This window comes from Lacerta agilis, chromosome 12, assembly GCF_009819535.1.
Source record: "Lacerta agilis isolate rLacAgi1 chromosome 12, rLacAgi1.pri, whole genome shotgun sequence".
NCBI classification, from domain to species: domain Eukaryota; kingdom Metazoa; phylum Chordata; class Lepidosauria; order Squamata; family Lacertidae; genus Lacerta; species Lacerta agilis.
Window position 1 is genome coordinate 20,241,967 of NC_046323.1, and position 19,699 is coordinate 20,261,665.

At 43.2% G+C, this 19,699-nt stretch overlaps 1 protein-coding gene across 1 annotated transcript in view; it reads right to left on the minus strand.

Annotated features, from left to right (window-relative positions):
• Positions 1 to 3,322: 3,322 nt before the first annotated feature.
• WIPF3 (WAS/WASL interacting protein family member 3) overlaps positions 3,323 to 19,699 on the minus strand; it is a gene marked incomplete at its 5' end in the record, with an annotated part of 35,841 nt that continues 19,464 nt past the window's right edge. Inside the window, 6 exons of the mRNA XM_033165931.1 lie at positions 3,323 to 3,859; positions 4,380 to 4,481; positions 5,702 to 5,845; positions 7,658 to 8,404; positions 10,182 to 10,313; positions 12,077 to 12,209. Of these exons, the coding sequence (XP_033021822.1) occupies positions 3,819 to 3,859; positions 4,380 to 4,481; positions 5,702 to 5,845; positions 7,658 to 8,404; positions 10,182 to 10,313; positions 12,077 to 12,209 (1,299 nt within the window). The remainder of the gene's footprint in view (positions 3,860 to 4,379; positions 4,482 to 5,701; positions 5,846 to 7,657; positions 8,405 to 10,181; positions 10,314 to 12,076; positions 12,210 to 19,699) is intronic.

The following is a 19,699-nucleotide window of genomic DNA, read 5'->3' on the forward strand; positions in this document are numbered from 1 at the left end:
ATCACTGTATATCTAACTATTTATAGTTAAAAAGCTAATTGTGAGGTCTTATACATGTTCCTGACGAGCTCTGAGGCTGTAACCCTGTGCACACTTTTGCATGAGTAAAGGCCATGCTAGGGCTGGGCAATATCTGGCTTTCAACACTGTGACGTACCACCAGCTAAATATCACAACATACTGGTACATCTCAATGTCTGAAGTATATGGAGCTATGTAGAGGCATTGACTGGCTTCATGGTTTTTCCAGATATCATGATATGGACTTCAAGCCGGTTTCAGCCATTATATCGCCCAGCCCTATGCCATATCTGTTGAAATTTTCTCTCTTAACTGTTAAAAGGTTCAGGAGTCCTAAGTGATGCCAATCAGGATAGGGCTTTGGGGGGTAGAGATACTAGGGCTGGGTGATCTGGAAGGATGCCAAATGTAACAGGGCTGGCTTACAACATTTTGAGGCAATATGCAGGCCAATACAGTTCCTTGCCAAGGGATCCTAGATATGCCTCTGATCCCATAATTGTAGCAAAACAAAACAAATTTTCAGTGTGAATCTCTCTTTTCCTCACATGGGGAAACTAAATTATTGGCTCATTGGCATCGTGAAATTGTGTGAAATGGCTGTGGATAAACATGATACTCTCCCCTGATTGTTATGTTCATGTTGAATCTGTCTTCCTTTGTGTGGTTTGCTTTTGTGTCAGTGTTGTGTAGATTTACATCAGACATGGTTAAAGTGGAAGTCAAACTCTGCTTGCCATTAGTTGAAATGTATGTAAGCCTTTGCTCCGGATCATTGCTTCTGTTGTTAAAAAAAGGACAAGAGCAATCATATACCTGTAAGTATCAAGCAAACATGATTAAATTCTAGAAACTATGGTGCTAGTCCTGTAGGTTAAAATGTCAGGGCTCTGATTCTGCACAGGAAAATTTTCTACCACCAAGTGAGCTGTGTGTGTGTTCACAACCCTTAATTTTTTTCTTAAGAGGGGAAAACTCAGACATAGTCCATTGCTGAACACCACACCGGTCTTGAACTTTCAGTGTCAGTGTAGTTTCTGGAAGAACCTGGCAACTGAGGAGGAGATAGAAGCAAGTGCAAGAGTTGTGGGATGGCTCCTCTTTTGTGCTTCCTTTCAGAAGCTCCTCTTTTGTGCTTCCTTTCAGAAACAAGCTTGAGACTCAACCTATTTTCCTCCTCCTTGGTTGCTCTGTTGCATCTTTGTGGAGCCTATGTAAATCCCTCATTGCTCAAATACTATGTCAGAAGTGCATGTGCACATGGAGTTTCTAAATCAAATGCCTAAATTATAAAGCAAGTTGATACGTTACTGCTTATTTCAATCCACAGACGTGGCATCAAAAGGCAGTTGGAAATTATAGGGCTTGGTGAATCTTAGTCAGGCTAGAAGGCAATAAAAGTGCATATGGTTTCTGTAGTTTCCTCTATAGCAGATGCAGGGAACCTTTGGCCCACCAGCTGTTGCTGAACTACAACTCCCATCATCCCTGCACATTGGCCATGCTTGCTCGGGACAATGGGAGTTGGAGTGCCATATGTTCTCCACTCCTGCGTTACACACTAACCAAAGGCTTGGGGTATGTTGGAGGGAATAAGGCCCTGCTGCCTCACCCAAGATATGTTGGCATTAACAGCATCCAATTGAGTCAGAATCTGTAAATCTTTGTTTACATATGTATGGGGTTGCGATCATCTGGGATTCGTGTATTAGACAATGCTGATTGACAAAACTAATAAAATGGTTTCTGCACAGAGTAATCTCTTGAGTGGCTAAATACTTCTGTACACTTTCCTCCTGGTTTTTTCTTCCAGTGAAGAATAAATCCTAAGGATAAAAATTTCTACTGAATTAGACACTGTCTCTTGATTACCAGTTCAAGCTTAGTTTTAACTCTGGTGTTTTATACCGAATCTGTAATAGATCTCAGCATCCATTGTAAAATATTAGTAAGCAAAACATGTGTTTCATGATAATTTAATATATGCAGATCTAAACGAAAGCACTTTTCAACCATTTACTGACTTAACAGGCTCCAAGAGAAGAAGAAGAAAAAAAGATGAAGTTACATTTCACATGGCATTTTAAAATGAAATCACATGGTATTTTTCATACTATTGAGAACACTTCTTTGTTTTTAAATATCCAGTTCACAGAAAGACTTTGCTGCTATTTTTGTAGGTGCATACGGACTCCCATTTTGCATTTCTTTCTCCCTGCTAGAGACAAAATGGGCAGAGTTCAGCAGTCAAGGAGACCAATAGGGATGCTTGCTCCCTTATTTCAAAATCAAGATTCATTAAGCCCCTACAACCTGCTCATCTCTGTTCCCTAATGCAGACTGATCCTCCGTTTTCTGGTTGCTGCTGCATCATAAGCGCACTAGGAACTTGTGTGTCGAAGCTAGATGAAAGAACAGGTATTACGTTGCTCTTTCCCACCTCTGAAACAACATTTAAGTAGAACTTTAGGATACAGATTAGTTTGTTGCTAAAATCAGAGGTGCTAGTAGCCTACTCTCAGGAGCCAAGCTGAATATCACAGAGCACACACACATGTAAAAAAGAAGACCTGCTACTCTTACATATTTTTGCTATATGGTACCTAGCGTAAGATACTGGCATCTTCTCTCCCCCCCCTTTTTTTTAATGCAAAGCAAGCCGAGGACACTGCCAGTTTAAAAGCAGGAGCGGCAGAGGAGGTATCAAACCCTATTTTCCCTTATTCAAAATGTTTCCCCTGCTTCATTTCCTCCAGCTTCCTGTCGATGCTCTTCATCTGGAGCAAAATTGTTCAGAAACTATTAGAGCCATATAACCATCTAGTTTGGTCCTTCAGATTTGCTGGGGATGTTAACATCATAAATATGCTAGGCCAGGGCAGCCAGGAGGCACAGTTGTGTAGTGATGTAGCCTAGATGCTCATTAGTCAATATGCATTCCATTATCCTTTGCCTCATTTCAATAGTCAGCCGTCAGGTTTTCTTCCACTTCCTAATCAAAGGGATGGATGGGACAGAGCATCTAGGAGGGATGTTGGTGACGTGTGGAAGGCAGCAACATGGCAATATTTAGGAGAAGGTATTCCATGCTTGCTAATCAGCTGGAGTTTGTGCATGTTCTAGTGAACACCTAGTACCATCCTCTGCTGTGCTAAGGAAGGTTAGTGCCGATCACCTATGCACTTAAATATACATATATGCACACATACTGCGTTCCACTGGCAATCCACACCACTGCATTAACTGGAAAGCCATTCAGTGTAACTACAGAGGGGCAAAGAAGGGGATTTATATATATAAAAAAAGTTACAGTGCACAGAATTCCTAAGAGAGGGTGGGTGGGAACTTGCATACATTTAAATATAGCAAACCTAGTTTGAAAGCATGATTTACTTGGGCGAATAAATTATATCCAGCAGATAGTACAGGCAGGAATTTCAACCATTGTCATCTATGCAAACTCATTTGCAATTTTGAACAGGGTGAACACTCATGCTAAAATAAAGTATGCCCCCACACAGGTGGGCTACTATTTCACGTTTTATATGTGTATATATACTGAGTATTCCACAAAATTAAAAACAAATCTCAGCCCAGGTTTAAAGCAATTGAAACGGAATTACACAACAGTAGGTTTCCAACTGCGTCCTAGTCCAGTCAATCCCACCGTTTACCACGTATGATCTTGGATGTAGCACCAGTTCTGCCTGCATGTACTGTGCGGTCATCGAAACAGGGTCCTGCGTTGCACAATGCTCTGTTGATCCTTTCAGCGATGCTCCTGCTACTGAGATCTCTCATCTGACTTGTGTCCTTAATGGAGGGTTGTTGGTGCTATCTGTAAAAATTGAAAGGAGGCTAGCTAGAAAACCAAAATGACAAAAAGCCATGGCCGAACAACCAAGTCTGTAGATTTCAGGCATGTTTCTGACATGCAAGAAGCCACTTTAGCTTTCAGTGCCTTCAAATCCAACCAGGCAGGTGTCCGAGTCTTGTGGCTTGTTCTGGTAACAGAATCATGAGTTTCATAGGTGGACTCATTTAACAGTCAAGTTCAGAATGCTAAAGGAGATTCTGCAGTGAGGATTCAAGCCAGGTGACCCAAGCCAATGGCTTTCTAGCATATAGAAACATGTCCTTTAATGCTAGCTGCAAAACTCTTGCAGATTATTTTTACATGATCTGACCAAGCAGACTTCTGTCTAGTGAGCATCTCCTCTATTTCTGACCAGGCCACTGTTTCTTGAAAATTTCTAAGGAGTCATAATCACACAACCGTTTCTAGTCTTTAAGCAAGTGGATTAGAGTAATTTAACTCTCCTGAAGTGATCAGACCGTAAAGGAACTTTCTCACTTACCTCTAGCTTCCTGGCTAGGATAAATTTTCTGGCATGGCTTAAACTCATCAGGAGGAGGGAATTCTTCCACGGAATGGAAAGTAAATTTAGATTCAAAGTCATCTGGAGAATTAAATGGAAAACACCCCTTTGAGTTACAACAAATTCAAGGAACTGTAGAAAAACGATACAGGAATGGTCTAAGATAGTTCTTGGAATAAAGTTGTCTGAGGCAACAAAGTTTACTGCACCAGTTCAAAAATCTCTGAACTACACCCAAAGAAGTTCCCATCATTGCCAACTGAACCGAGTGTGAATTAGGTTCATTTTGGGGTAGAACTTGGAATGATTTCTATTTAATCTTCAACTCCATTACTTTACACACACACACACACACACACACACATTTAAGTCTTCAAACTCTTTGGGCCATTAACCTTAAAGATCACAATCGTTGAGAAAGATAAAAACCATTCACATCCCACTATGTGCATGTTTTGATGTTTCCTTAGTCTTCTCAAGTGTATTTTATACTTCAAGCAAAGAGCTTATAATATTCTGAATGCTGAAAAAAATTAGCTGGGATTCCTGCATTGCAGGGGGTTGGACTAGATGACCCTAGGGGTTCCTTCCAACCCTACAATTCTATGATGATTTGGATGAACTTGAATTCACCTGTGAACTGTATGTGACATGAACTAGTTTGTTTTACAAAAGAACCCCAGGAAATTGAATTAGTTCCTTTGGGAGCATGTTGAACCTGAAAATGGTTTGCATGTTTTGTTTGCATGCTTTTTGGGGTGGGGAGTGTTATGTGTTACTTGTGGTGTTTGAAATTCTTTTTTAATAAAACAAGAGCCAGAATGTTCATGCTCAGCCATTAAGTGATTTGGCAAACTTATCGTATGGCAGAATTTTTACAACATCGGTAAAGATACTTATAATAAAACTGTTTCACCCTACAAAGAGTTAGAGAGGGTGCATGTAAACAGCTTTCATTTTTTAGACAGCTGATAAACATTATTGATATTATTCTCCCTCTATTTCTAAAAAAGTTTCCACCCAATTCCACTCAAAACAACAACATAAAATTACATTTGTAACTTTATGAAGCTCAATGCTACATACTTAAAATTTACTGATGCATATTTGCTTTTTTCTATAATATCATTGTTTAGGTTCTTCTCTTGCCATTCCTTAGTAAATTAGTAAACACCTTATCTGAACAAGCCTTCATGGGTAAATATCCCCATCGTTTTGTGAGAAGACAAGTTCCTGCATGCTTTTTAAGCTTGCCATTGTTATCTTTGGGCAGGGCAGAGACGTAAATTTATCAACGTTACCCATTATGTGGACTGCCCCATTCTTAATTGCCGAGCAGAGGTCTGGGCTAGGCAGCCAGGGGGATACTTGGGCATATTGGCATTTGCTTGAGAGTTCAGTTGTCGGAGACCTTGCAGGAGGTACTGGGGGTGGCATCAGCTTTCCTAAGAGAAAATACACATTAGAAAAAGGCTCAGAGAAGATAAGCAAACATTGCATCAGACATACATACTTTTTTTTTTTTTAACTAAACTTACATTTTATCCTCCTCCCAAGGAGCTCAGGCTAGCTAAAATAACCTGTACACCATCCCTGCGAGAAGTAGGCTATAGGCAAAGAGCAGGTCTAAATATTCAGAAAACCCCTATGTTCCAGCCCTATTGGCACGAGACCACTTTAAACTACAGGCTAGTTAGAAAGACCCTGATGTTGGGAAAGATTGAGGGCACAAGGAGAAGGGGACGAAGGAGGACGAGGTGGTTGGACAGTGTTCTTGAAGCTATCAACCAAACTGCGGGAGGCAGTGGAAGACAGGAGTGCCTGGCGTGCTCTGGTCCACGGGGTCACAAAGAGTCGGGCACGACTAAACAACAAAGTTAGCATGCAACCTACGTAAAACAACAACAGTAGCCCCTCTTTGCAATATCTACACAGGGGAAATGCAATGCTGCCGATTCTAACATCACGAGAACATATCTAGTCCAATGACGTGTTTTTACAGTGGTCAGCCACCCACCCATGGAAAGCAGGACCTGAGCACAACAGGACTTTCATTGTGAAATAAATTTCTAATCTTACCCACTTTCCAGTGTGCTTGCTTTTTATGGACAAGGATGATCTTATTCATTATTATTTATTAAATTTGTATACCAACCTATACCCTGAGGTCTCAGGGTGGTGACAACATAAAACCACAATATAAAAACACAAAATACGTAATAAAAATATTAAAAAAACAACAACCCAGTAAGCCCCACCCCCTCCCCAACACATTTTAAAAGGGTATTTATTGTTGTTATTGAAAGAACAGGTGAACATTCAATTTGTCCTAAAGCAGTGCATTCCCAGTAGAGCTGTACAATGGCAAGTGTTCTGAATGTGCAGTTAAACAGAGTCCGAACGGCCCCATGATTATCCCTCTTTCAATGCGTCCCATTCATTTGTTGCTGCTATTTACTTGTCCGGAAACCTGCCTGTTCACTAGATTTCAGTAAGGCTACATACACACCATATATTTAAAGCAAACAACTCTTCCCCCTCCAAGAATCCTGATATCACTAGCTTCTTAAAGCTAGTGTAATTTGTAGCTCTCTTTGTGGGGGTAAACTACAGTTCCCAAGATTCTTTGGGAGAACCAGTGTGCTTGAAATATAAAGGAAGACCATTTCAAACGTATGCTTTCGCTTCCTCCGATTTCTACATACGCCCATTAATTCTGCAGTTGCGTACAAAGATGGCTTCCGCACTGCTAGCCCCACGCTTAGTTTAGATTTTGCTCTCCTCTACAAATCAAAGCATATACAAAAGAAAGGCATGGCTGGCTGTGCTCAGGTCTGGCGTGCTTTAGCAACTCCTCACATTTACGTGCAGCGGTTAGGTTCCAAGGCACCGCACGTTTAAATGAAATTGCATATATTGGGAACGCCATCAAAAAAAACCTGAAAACACCAAAATCACTCCCTCCAAACCTCTTTGCTCAAACTCTCCACAGGCTGCAACGGTTGGTGCAAGAGCTTGTGGGATTGCACTTGCAAAGGCTTGTGGGGTTTCCGTTTTTGCATTCCTTTACGGCAGTTTTTGCCACTTCCAGGTTCGCAGTGATACACGGTCGCGGCAAAGACTACACCTCCCTCCAGCACCAGCCCGTGTAGCCAATGTTTGGGGATGCTGGAAGCTGCAGGCCACAGCCCTGGCCTACCCCTGCATTTTGGACTATGGTACATCAAAATGGACCAGCTAAAGTGTGCCATTCCTACCTCCGCCTCTGCCTTGTCTCCTCTTGTTGGTCACAGCCGCTTGCTGTGTGCTTGGAGGGGCTGGCGGAAGAGGCAGCGACTGAATGCTGGGCTTCTGCATCTGGGACTGCACAAACGGCGACTTGGGGGGCAGCGGAGGCGGGGCTTCGCCACTGCCGCTCGAGGCACTGTTAGAGGTTGGCGAAGGGGGCAGCGGCAGAGACGTCCTGTGTGAGGAAAAGGTGGACATAGAAGGCACTGGGGGTGGCGGAGGCGGCACGGAAGGGGAACTGAGCCTTAGGTCAGGCTGGGAGGCCGATGGGCTGGGGCACTCGCTGGTTTTGCCTGGGAGTGAAGTAGGGGGCCCTAAAGGCAAGGGAGGGGGAGTGGGAGGCGGTGGCGGTGGCGGCGGCATGTGTGAAGGGGATGCTGGGGTTTTGCGGGGAGAAGGAACAGCAGTGCTTGGGGAGGGGAGGTTCTCGGGATTTTCAAGCAGAGGAGGGGGAAGAGAGGGAGGAGGGGGAAAGGTAAGCGAAGGTTTGCTGGAGGAAGGCGATAGCGGCAGCGGAGGAGGAGGAGGAGGAGCGGGGATGTTGGGACGAGCCGGAATCGCTTGCTGGGCCTTGGATGCTTCCGGTGTACTTGCTGGTTTGGGGCTGTCAGATGCAGTTTGAAGGTTGCCGCTGGCCTTCCCATTATTGTTCGGTGGGTCTGGACCCTTTGCAGGAGGAGATGTCCTTACAGCACTTGGCTGACCCACCCGACCACCTGAGGAAACCAAATAAAAGTTTTAGGAAACAGCAAATAAACCAAGGTAAAAATGGCGCGGGCCATCACTTTGAGGGACGACCAAAAAAAGAGATAAGAACTTGTCCTGCTCAGCCTCTTCACAAATCTCTTTTCCCTTTGCCACAAATCCCCATTGCCTGCCTGTCATTCCAATCCTACAGATTAGCTGTCAGACGCTGCAGTATCAACAGTGACTCGGCCGTTTCCCAGGAGGCAGAGCAGAGGTGGCTGAAACCCAGACACATTTTGCTCCGATCCGAACGACAGAAATTCACAGCCTCCTACTCAACAGGGATGAGCCATCATTCCTGTACATCTCAGTTATGCTGCACTGAGGCGAGGCAGAAGCCCTGAGGCAGATGCTGCATTTGTGGTACGGACAGATCTGGGTGTTTTTTGCCCTTTCCACCCAGCTTATTAAGCCTGCCATGTCCGATGCACATTTCCCCAATAAACTGGTTGCTTTAATTAGATTTCTCCCATCAGAATGAGAGCATATGTATAGAGATAAACCTGGCCATGGTTCTCAGTGGTACTTGTCACGTTGCTTTTTAGACTGCTGCAGTGTGTTGTTGTTGGTGTGGCTGCCTTCTGAAGACGGAACTGCAGTGAACGCAAGAGGCAGCATTGGGGTTGTTAACTGGGCATATGGAACATCTCAGCACCAGAAAATGCTACATTTAACTGCTAGTCAATGGACTAGCACAAGTCAAAGGACCAGTTTTCACTCAATGGCTTGGGACCAGGGGAACCTGCCCTGCCTCAGAGGCCTTGTTCCGTGTTTGCTGCCTTCTCCCTCTCTCCCTCGTCTGATGTGCGATGGCTGATGACCAGAGATGGGGCTTATTCTGTGGTGGCACTCCATCTTTGAAATGTCCTTCCAAGAGAGGTTCTCCTGGTGGCATCTTGGTGTTATTGTCAGCTCCAGCCGAAGGGCCTGAATATGAAAGGACAACGCTCAGGGGCAGAGGTTCTGCTTTCCATACAACCCCGACATCTCCAGGGAGGGCTGGGAGAGACTCCTGCCTGAAACCCCAGAGAGCTGCTTCCTGTCAGTAAAGCAAGAGAGAGCTAGATGGCCAATAGTTTGACTTGATATTATAAGGCAAGTACCTCAGGTTCCCAACTTGCCCTACTCCTTTCGTTCTGTGTTTCGTTTCTGCTTTTTATGCCAGATTTTCCCCACAACATAATAGAATAGAATGGAATCGTAGAGTTGGAAGGGACCCTGAGGATCATCTAAGTTCAACTCCCACAATGCAGGAATCCCCTTGTGGGGATTGAACCTGCAACCTTGGTGTTATCAGCACCATCCATGTACTAACCAACTGAGCTATCCAGTTTTTCCCATATACTTTTTTTGTTGCATTTGTTTTTATGGGCCATTCTGAAAACTGCTCTTGCGAGCCATGGCTGAAGAGTAGTTAACGGTGGCTTTTAAATATATAAAAATAATATAATATTTTGATGGTTTTCCTATCATGGGCCAAAATAAAATTGTTGCTAGGGAAACTGAGTGTAAAGGGAGAGTCAAAGAGGCTTGCCCTACAATGTTTTACTGAAACATATAGATAGATAGATAGATAGATAGATAGATAGATAGATAGATAGATAGATACCGGTAGTTTGTTGTTTCTGAAGAATAAATTAGCGTCTCTTTCAAACATATCATAAGAAAAAAACATTGTGTTCTGTTTACCCAGGCTCTAGTTGCTGCAAGAGGACAGTGTATTTAAATAGAACAATGTTTTTTTACCTGTCAGATCCCTTTGGCCTACTGGTCTCAGAACAGGAAAACCCTCTGCAAAGAGGTTCCCCAATGCCTGAGGAATGTCACTCCTGCTGGTTCCTGAGCTTCCTCCATCTCTGCTGGCCCTCCTCCTAGAGTCTGTGACAAAATAATAAAATAAAAATTAAATATGGGTTATTTTATCAAGCTTTCCGAGTTACTGGCCCTTTTATTTTTGTCCTCGGTGTCTTTCCTTGCAATGTATAATGAATAAGAAAGCAACTTGATGGAACAGCCACATACACAATTCTCCACGTACTGAAACACAGCGCCCTCTGGTGTGTGAATAAAGGCAGCGACCTTCTTGCTAATCTATCCATCTTGACAGCAAGATTGACAGCAAGATTCCAAGACCATACAGATCAAATATTTAATAAAGAGTGAGTTTTTTGTAGTTTGTTTGTAATAGTTGTATTTGTTTGTTGTATGTATTTTGTTGATGATTTGAAAACTTAATAAATATATTTAAAAAAACAAAAAACAAATATTTAATAAAGAGTGGAATATTTACAGAGGGTATCTAAAAGAACACTGTAATAATCCACATTCTTTGGCAGGCCTGGATTAACTTCTGCATGAAAAAAAGAGAACTTTACAAAATTAACATGACTGAACAACCTATGAGAGATATTAAATGCACAGTTGTAATGTAATTTAGGAAACACAATGGGATTGGAAGTCATGTCGGAATGATGGCGATGGTGGGCCTTATGGAAAATTCAACGTATTTTTTAAAACGCTTTTTAAAAAAAGCATTTTCAGAACGGTTTTTATATGTGTGTAGATTCCACCCCAGTCCGCGCTAGAAGAGCAATATTGTTTGGTTTCCTCAGGGGTAACTTCCATCAGTTTTGTATCCACGGCTGTCCGCCTTATGGAGCATGTTTTTCCAGTCACAAATTATGACTCTTCTAAGTGCGAGAAGATAAAATCCTTACAGCAAATAATACCAAGGGAAGCTGTCTGCATCCCATTCAATAAATTAACCACGCATGTATTGCCTTTTAAATATATTATCTGGAATGACCCAGGGTCACATGAAATCCCTATGGGTATCTTATAGTTATCAGAGAAAATCTTATATATTAAACAGCAACCCACAAGTCCTATACCCTCAGATTTCAGGCAATTCCCACTGGAACATGCAGAACCTCCATACGTTGCTTGCCACACAGTAGTTCTAGTTGCCAAAGACAACCCAAATTCCCATATCAAAACCGTCACATTGTTTCCTACCTAGATCAGGTAGAAATTAAATTTGCTGGAATATGTGAATCCTGCCTTTTTACGGAGAAAATGGTAAGTATTCACAATTCCACTTTCCTTGTGACATGGGCCAATGAACAACTGAAATTTTTTCACAATTGCTGTTAAAGGAAAGACCAGGGGCTGGGTGGGAATCTAATAAGAAAAAAGTAAAGGGTGAGCAGTGTCAAGTCTGCATTTACAGCACCCCTCTCCAGCAACAACATTAACTTTTCAAACTGGGGTTAGGGAGTCTAAGAAAGAATCCACAATACGTTTCCTCTCCTGGGCTGGTCGGGGAAAAAAAATATCGGCTGTCCACCCCCTTGCTATGTATTCAAAGAAGTTGTACATTAATACAAACCAAAGGGCAGGAGGCTTATAATGGGAGGCTTGGTCCTTGCAGGGCAGGGTGTGGAACTGGACAGGCCAAAAATCAGGAAATGTGGCCAATATAAGCAGTTTTCAGCTCATAAGTAGAAGAGGCTTATCTATGTGGTGCTTTTCCAGAGTTTGGTAACCAAGCAAAACAAAAAGCCCATGGGGACTTTCAGCCTGCGGAAAAAAACAGCCCTGTGACCGTTGCTTTGGAGAAGTTCTGGAAGCTGAAGACTCACTTTCAATCTGCGGTGCACTTCGGTCATTGGTCTGCGACACTCTTCTCAGCCGAGTCCCTCTCTGGATCTCGTGTAGCAAAGCACTCCGGCTTTTCGAGTCCTCCCTCCTCTGCTTGGGCGGTTCGGAGTTTGCCTGTCAAGGAGAGCAGACAGTGAGGCTCACGGTTCCACAGAGGCCGAAGAACGAAGAAGCACAAGGGGGAGAGGAGAGGCAGGGCAGGTTGGTCCATTAGGGCCCACAGGTGAGGGATGCCCATTGATAGGATAGATGGGAGGGAGGAACAACACAACAGTAGGTGGAGCCAGAACCTATGACAGGCAGAGCCACCCCACCCCCAACTTCTTGTAAGAAAAGAGGCGGTTTGGTGAAGGCTGGGCTAGGAGCAGGCTGAAATTGGTGGGGCAGTGCTCCCCCTTCACCCTAATGGACCAACCTCAACTGGTCCTTAGCCAGCCTCCACCTGTCATTGGCTCTGCTTGTCATTGGTTCTGGCTCCGCCTCCTGCTGGTCTCCCTGCCTTCTGCCCCTCTAGTCCCAATAAGCATCAGTCGCCACACAGTGGAGGTGAGCAAAACCAGCTGGTCATCGATCACCACTTGCTATGTTTATACTAGCTATTCAATACACAACACGGTGCCCTCTAGATGTTATTAGCCTCCTTCCCCCAACAGCTCCAGCCAAGCACGACCACTGATCAGGGCCAATCCGAGTCCAGCCATCTTCGGAGAGCACCGTGTTGGCTACCTCTGTGATACGCAACAAAAGTGTCTTGCAACGCCTGCCTTAAGAAACAGCTCTTTGCAATATACTTGCATTGCGGGGGGTTGGACTAGATGACTTTCAGGATCCGTTCCAATGCTGCAATTCTATGAATCATTTTTTGGCTCTGTGTCTTAAGACATCCCCCCCGCCCTCCGGACAATAATCACAATCCCACTGTGATACTGGTACAATCCCACCACTAGATCCTGTATTTACAGCTTACTGACACTCACTGAACATGTCAATCCATTTCTCACTGTTGCAAAGACTGCGGAAACCAGATCAATGGGATTTACTTTCACTTCACCTGCTTACGACCAGGGCAAAAGAAAGGTGCGGCTTAGGACTGCTGAAGTGTAGGGGCTGCCAAACATATCTTATGGAAGTTGAATGCTGTTTTCTTGCTCTTTTCTACTCCTCCTTCCTCTAATGGGCATGGGAAATTCTCTTGATGAAGTCACACAATATAGGACCGCTTTCGATCAGCTCGTGCGGTTGCATATTCCGTTGACCATAAGTGAGTTGGGACAAAGGCAAGTCTGGAGGAAGTGAGTCAACATACCAAACTCTGCAACTTTTGGGCTATATAGACATTAGCGGCTTAAAGTACAGCAAGTTGGTTTCCCCTCCTGCTGCATTTCAAGTTGCATCTGTGTGCTGTTGTCCCCACCGGAGAGGAGGCCGGGATGTCTCCCCACCCCATCCCCTGCCAATGCGCATTTCCTATTTGGTTTCCCTGCCCTGGCAAGCATCCTCCAGCTCCTACTATGAAGCTGTCATCTCTGCACATGCTGTAATCGGCGCATGCGCAATGGCTGTCTCCAATTTGCACACCTTAGCTGAACCACAAAGTGAGTGTGGCTTAAGTTTTCCTGGCATACTGAAGCTGGTTCGGGGAGACGGACGGACGGACATCCAACAGCAACATTTCTTTAGAAACTACAGGATAGTTCTGCATCGTTGCGTGACACTATGTAAATAGATTCAAGAGCCAGTGGTAGGAAAGCAATGGAGTCAGAGTAAATGGAAATCTGTACACAACTTTGGTCATGTGACAGGGAGGCTGCCTCTAGCCACAGCTGTCATGAGGCATCTCATTCTGCAGAAAAGGGAGTTAACACTACCTGAAATAACCCCCAAGATCCATTTGACGGCTAAGCTTAATACACTTTTATTCTTCCCACAGCCAGTCTTTATTACAGCATTCCTGACATTGTCAAATAAGCTTATCTAGAAATATATTCTCCCTCCTTTGGCAGAGCTAGACTGACCTGGACATTCATTCACAGTTGATAAAAGGGGCAAACGTAAGAAACAACTCATTATCTCCATGGTAATACTCTGCTAGGACACAAAAGTGAAACGCTTTTCCGGAGTGAAAGGAGCTGACATCTAACACAGACAGATCTGTAAACAACATCTCCTTTTTTTGAAAAAAAATTAAAATTGTGCTGCTGTGCTTGTGTCTTTCCTGTGAGATTTCAACAGGGTTTTTCTTCTTGTTGTTGCTGCCACTGTAGAAACAGAATGCTGAACCTTTGGTTTGATCCAGCAGGTCCTTATCTGAATGTTTGATATGTTATCGTTTTTTTATTCTGTTGGGAGCTGCCCAGAGTGGCTGGGGAAACCCAGCCAGATGGGTGGGGTATAAATAATAAATATATTATTATTATTATTATTATTATTATTATTATTATTATTATTATTATTATTATTATTATTATAGGGTAGGACATGCAGGTGTGACATCCAGACAAAACAAAGCTGCAGCAGTGGCCAACCAGATGCCCATGATTCCCCCCCCCCGGAGTGACCCTTTCCCCACAACAAAAATAATTTTATACACCTTTATCATCATATCCCTGCTTTACTCTCCTAAAGCTATGGATGTTGTCACCTGTCCTCATAGCAGCCACTGGTCCTCTAGGTTGCCCTTTTCTGAATATTTTTTCCAGCTCTGTAATATCCTTGTTGAGGTGTGGTGATGACAAATGAAATAAAGACAAGAGAGAACTTTTAAAATACAGTGGTACCTTGGTTCTCAAACTTAATCCGTTCTGGAAGTCCGTTCCAAAACCAAGGCACGCTTTCCCATAGAAAGTAATGCAAAATGGATTAATCCATTCCAGACTTTAAAAAACCCCTAAAACAGCAGTTTAACATCAATTTTACTATCTAATGAGACCACTGATCCATAAAATGAAAGCAGTAAACAATATACTGCAGCCACACAATCAGTCAGAAGCTGAACTGGGTTCCACACAGTCACAAAAACAAAACAAAAATAGGAAAGTGTAACACTCAAAACGGAGCACATTCGGCTTCCGAAAAAAGTTCGCAAACCAGATCACTTACTTCTGTGTTTGCAGTGTTTGGGTTCCAAGTTGTTTGAGTACCAAGGCGTTTGAGAACCAAGGTACCACTGTACAGAGAATAAACAATTGCAACAGCAGCGCACTAGCATTTTGCTCACATTGGAATGTGTTTGATGCCACTAAGTAAACACCCGAAATGCTCAAAGGACAGGCTATTATTTGTCTGAAAGAGATACCCAATATGACACAAGCAGCACAAACCTACCTCCTAATGATAAGCTAAGAACTGCCAGTCTATGTATTAGCATTTTAAACAGCCAGTTCCTCGTTTTCCTTTTCTTCTAAATGTGCATTAGCTCCTCTAGATGGCACACTTGGGTACTGTCTTGTTAGAAACATTCCTGGGGGATGATGTTAAAATCCCTTTAATAGCTTGTATTCTTTAAGGCTACATTTGTTGCAAAAAAAATAAATAAATGCATGGATGAATATATTGCTTTATAAATTAGCTTCCATAACTTAATCCTCAAGTGCCTTTAGAAATTTCACACAGACAGACAATGTTATTTAACATCGCTACCCAAAACCTGAATGAGTCATATATTTAGCAAATGCTACAGCACACACAACAGTGGAATTTACAACCAATTTTACCTATCTCCTCTGGAAGAACAAGCAATACGTACTGTGAAAAACTGAAGAAACATCACTGGAACAAAATAACTTCTTGCTTCTTGTTTTCCAGTGCTGTTACAAATTATTTATCTCAGCAACTCCCACAAACAGTTTTGCCGTTTTGCTCTGCTGCTTGGGTGAGAGAGCAGGACCTTGTAGGTTTAAATTTAGAACTAACAGCTGTGGTTTTGTTCCTGGGTTCATATATCTACAGGTTGTGTCATTTCCACATGCTAAATACTAGCTATTCCCCCTGCTTTTCCAAAATAAGTAGATAATTTTGGTGGTGGTGGTGGGCGGGGAGGGGGCTGGACAAAGTGGTAAACTCTGAACATACACAGTACCGGTACTTATATTCAAGAATGCATTTTGTATTTTGGTGGATTAGGGGAGAAATGGGTCACTTTGGGGCATTCAAGCTTCCTTTCCTGCTACTTCGGATGCCAATAAACCCTCGACCATTGTGGAAATGGCTAGGGATGGCCAGGAACGGCAAAAGCTTACAACATTTTGATTGCCCTAATATGGCTTTCGATTTGCCCAACACAACTATCTTTACTTTTTGTAGGAATAGCAAAGCAATACAGTCGTACCTTCGAAGTTGAACGGAATCCGTTCCGTAAGTCCTTTCGACTTCCAAAACCAAAACACGGCTTCTGATAGGCTGCAGGAAGCTCCTGCAGCCAATCGGAAGCCGTGGAAGCCCCGTCGGATGTTCAGTTTCCAAATATAGTTCACAAACCAGAACACTCACTTCTTGTTTTGTGGTGTTCTTGACCCAAAACATTCAAGAACTAAGCTGTTCGAAAACCAAGGTACGACTGTATATTCTCCTGAGTTTAGGGTGGAATATAGGCTGTTTGCCAAGATCCTTCTAAGACCTGATCCAGCAAGTGTTAAAATCTAAAGGAGGACTCAAATTCCTGGAAAAGCTAGGCTAGCTCATACCCTCCAACATTTATCCAATGAAAATAAGGATGTCCTATTCAATAATAATAATAATCCTCCATCTGACTGGGTTGCCCCAGCCACTCAGGACAGCTTCCAACATACTGTATATAAAAACATAGTAAAACGTTAGACTTAAAAACAAAACAAAACAAAACAAAACCTTCCCAATACAGGGCTGCCTTCAGATGTCTTCTAAAGGCATTGGGGGTTGCATAACCACACCCTCCAATGCTTTTCCGATGGAAATAGAGGGATAGCGGGACATTCAGGGTTTATCAGAATGGCTTCTATAAATCCGGGACTGTCCCTGGAAAACAGGACACTTGGAGAGTCTGCTAGCTTCCTGGTGTGGTCATGGGTCATTAAGGTAACAAAGGAATTGGATCTGTGCCAGATAGAAAATGGGTGGGCCCCTCTCCACTGAGTGCTAATTAGAAAGACAAAGGTCAGAGTGGAGAGTTGGAGTTGTGTGCTAGAAGCTGGAAGCGAGACAGCAGGCTGGGAAGGCATGGGGTCAGAGCCATACTTGATTTCTGCTGTAATCTAAGGCTGTGGCTATGGGAGAGCAAGACCCTCTTGGGGTTTGGGTGCTGTGAACCCCTCCATTGTAGGATCAGGTTGTATATATGTGCAAATAAGCCATATATCATGAAAGACACCACAGTCTCCTCTGTACCTCATTCCAAAGAGAATTCAAACCCTGGGAAAGCTCCAGGAAATCTCATACCACTTGGAGATTGGGGTGCAGTGCCACAATACATTGGGTTGTACCCAATCATACTCAAAGTAAGCCCATTGAAATTGATGAACATGACCAATTTATGTCCATTAATTTCAGTAGGTCTACTCTGAGTATGGCCAATATTGGATACATCCCCTTTTTGCTTTTTTTAAAAAAAATTAGATTAGCCCTTTGAAACTGGCAATTAATGGAAAATTGATTTTCTTCCAAAGCTGCAGAATTTGTAAGCAGAGAGACAGTGAGAAAGGTGTCAGTCTTGTTCGGCCTTTTATGTTATTATTAGAAAAGCAAAAGGCGGCACACCATTAGAAAGAAAAACATTTGGGCCTTTTGCCAAGGCTCTGAAGATGACAAAAACTGGAAGACTGTGCGTTTTACTGAATCCCTCAAATTGCTCTGGCAGATCAGGATAACATTAATTCCTATGACCCAGGCTTATTAAATTAGAACATGTTCACTTGGCTCTACATTTACCTTGTCACACTAGGAGAATTTCTACTCTTTCGCATATAAGAAATGTCAAGTTAGATAAGGAGTGTTGCCCCTCCTTCTTTCCTTTCCTTTTTAAAATGAGATGGAATGAGTCATACATTTAATAGGCTGACTGTTCAGCAGAGAGGGTTATTCTATTTTTTACCACACAGTATCTATGCTTCCCAAAACGTGTGTGTGTGTGTGTGTGTGTGTGTGTGTGTGTGTGTGTTTAAAAAAAACAGAAGGTTCAAGTGGGAAGCTATGAAAAACATAAATTTTTGGGCAGAGGGGGAGTAAGGCCATTGTTGGATTGCTGGGGGAATGCTTCGCGTATGTTTGCACTCATTTGCTGTGATAACACGCTAATTGGCATGGTTTGATGTTACCGTTATCTGTGGGGCTTGGTGTGCTGGGCTGTGAGCCCAGAAAAGGGAGCTATGTGTAAGGACTGGGTATTGGCCACCTATGTCCTCTTCTGGGCAGGTGATGTGATGGGAAGTCCTAGACAAAATGACATATGCTGCTTTGTGCATAGAGAACATCTGTACATCTGCTTGGGTGCAGACAAGCCGTCTCCTTGCTGCAGGGTCTATCCTGCTTCTGCAAAGGCTAGGAGAACTGGTGGGGTGCTTTGCCGTAAGTCTACACCTTCTTGGGATAAAGCACTAGAACGGGCCATTCTCATGTTGTTGGCATTCTCCTTTGGTATCCCTGCACCCAAACATCCCTATAAGCCCTCCTGAGGGTCAGTGTATCAGAACAGCCACCCAACACATTCTAACTCCATTTGAGTGTTCATGCTCTTGTACAGAATTCATCAATGGGTATGGGAATGCACCAAAAAAAAACACCCTGGTTTTCAAGCAAAGAGTATGACTGCTAAGGCAGGGTGATAACTGGTTTTCAACATTGCGATATAACGATACCAGCTAAACATCACAACGTATCACAATATATCACAATGTCTGAAATAAGGATGGAACTATGCAAAAGTGAACAGTAAGGCCGGGCAATATCTGATTTTCAACTTCATAATATATCACCAGCTTCTAACATCAACTTCGCTGAACTGGTCATGTTGTGCGGATGCCTGATAATCGTCTTCCAAAGCAACTACTCTATTCCGAACTTTAAAATGGTAAGCGTAGTCAACAAAAGAGGTTCAAAGACTCTCTCAAGGCAAATCCTAAAAAAGTTAGTGTAAACACTGACAACTAGGAAACACTGGCATGTGAGCGCTCCCAACTGGAGAACAGCCTTTACCAAAGGTGCCGTGGGTTTTAAAGATGCTCAAACTCAGGACGAAAGGGAGAAACGCGCTAAGAGGAAGGCACACTTGGCAAACCATCACTGTGATCAACTCCCGCCTGGAAACCTATGTCCCCACTGTGGAAGGATGTGTGGATCCAGAACTGGCCTAACCGCTAAGACCATGTTCATGGAAGACAATCTTACTCGGCTACAAGTGATCGCCAAAGGAGGAGGAGAAGGATATCACCAGCTAAACATTGCAATATACTAATATATGTCTGAAAAAAGGAAGGAGCTATGTAGAGGCATAGGGCTGGCTTCACAGATTGCCCCACATTATGATTTTTGCATAGCACACACACATGCAACATGATTCATGATGTATTGCCAGGTCAAAAATTATGAAACCGTTATCATAATATGGACTGGTTTTTGGATAAGACAGTGTTTTT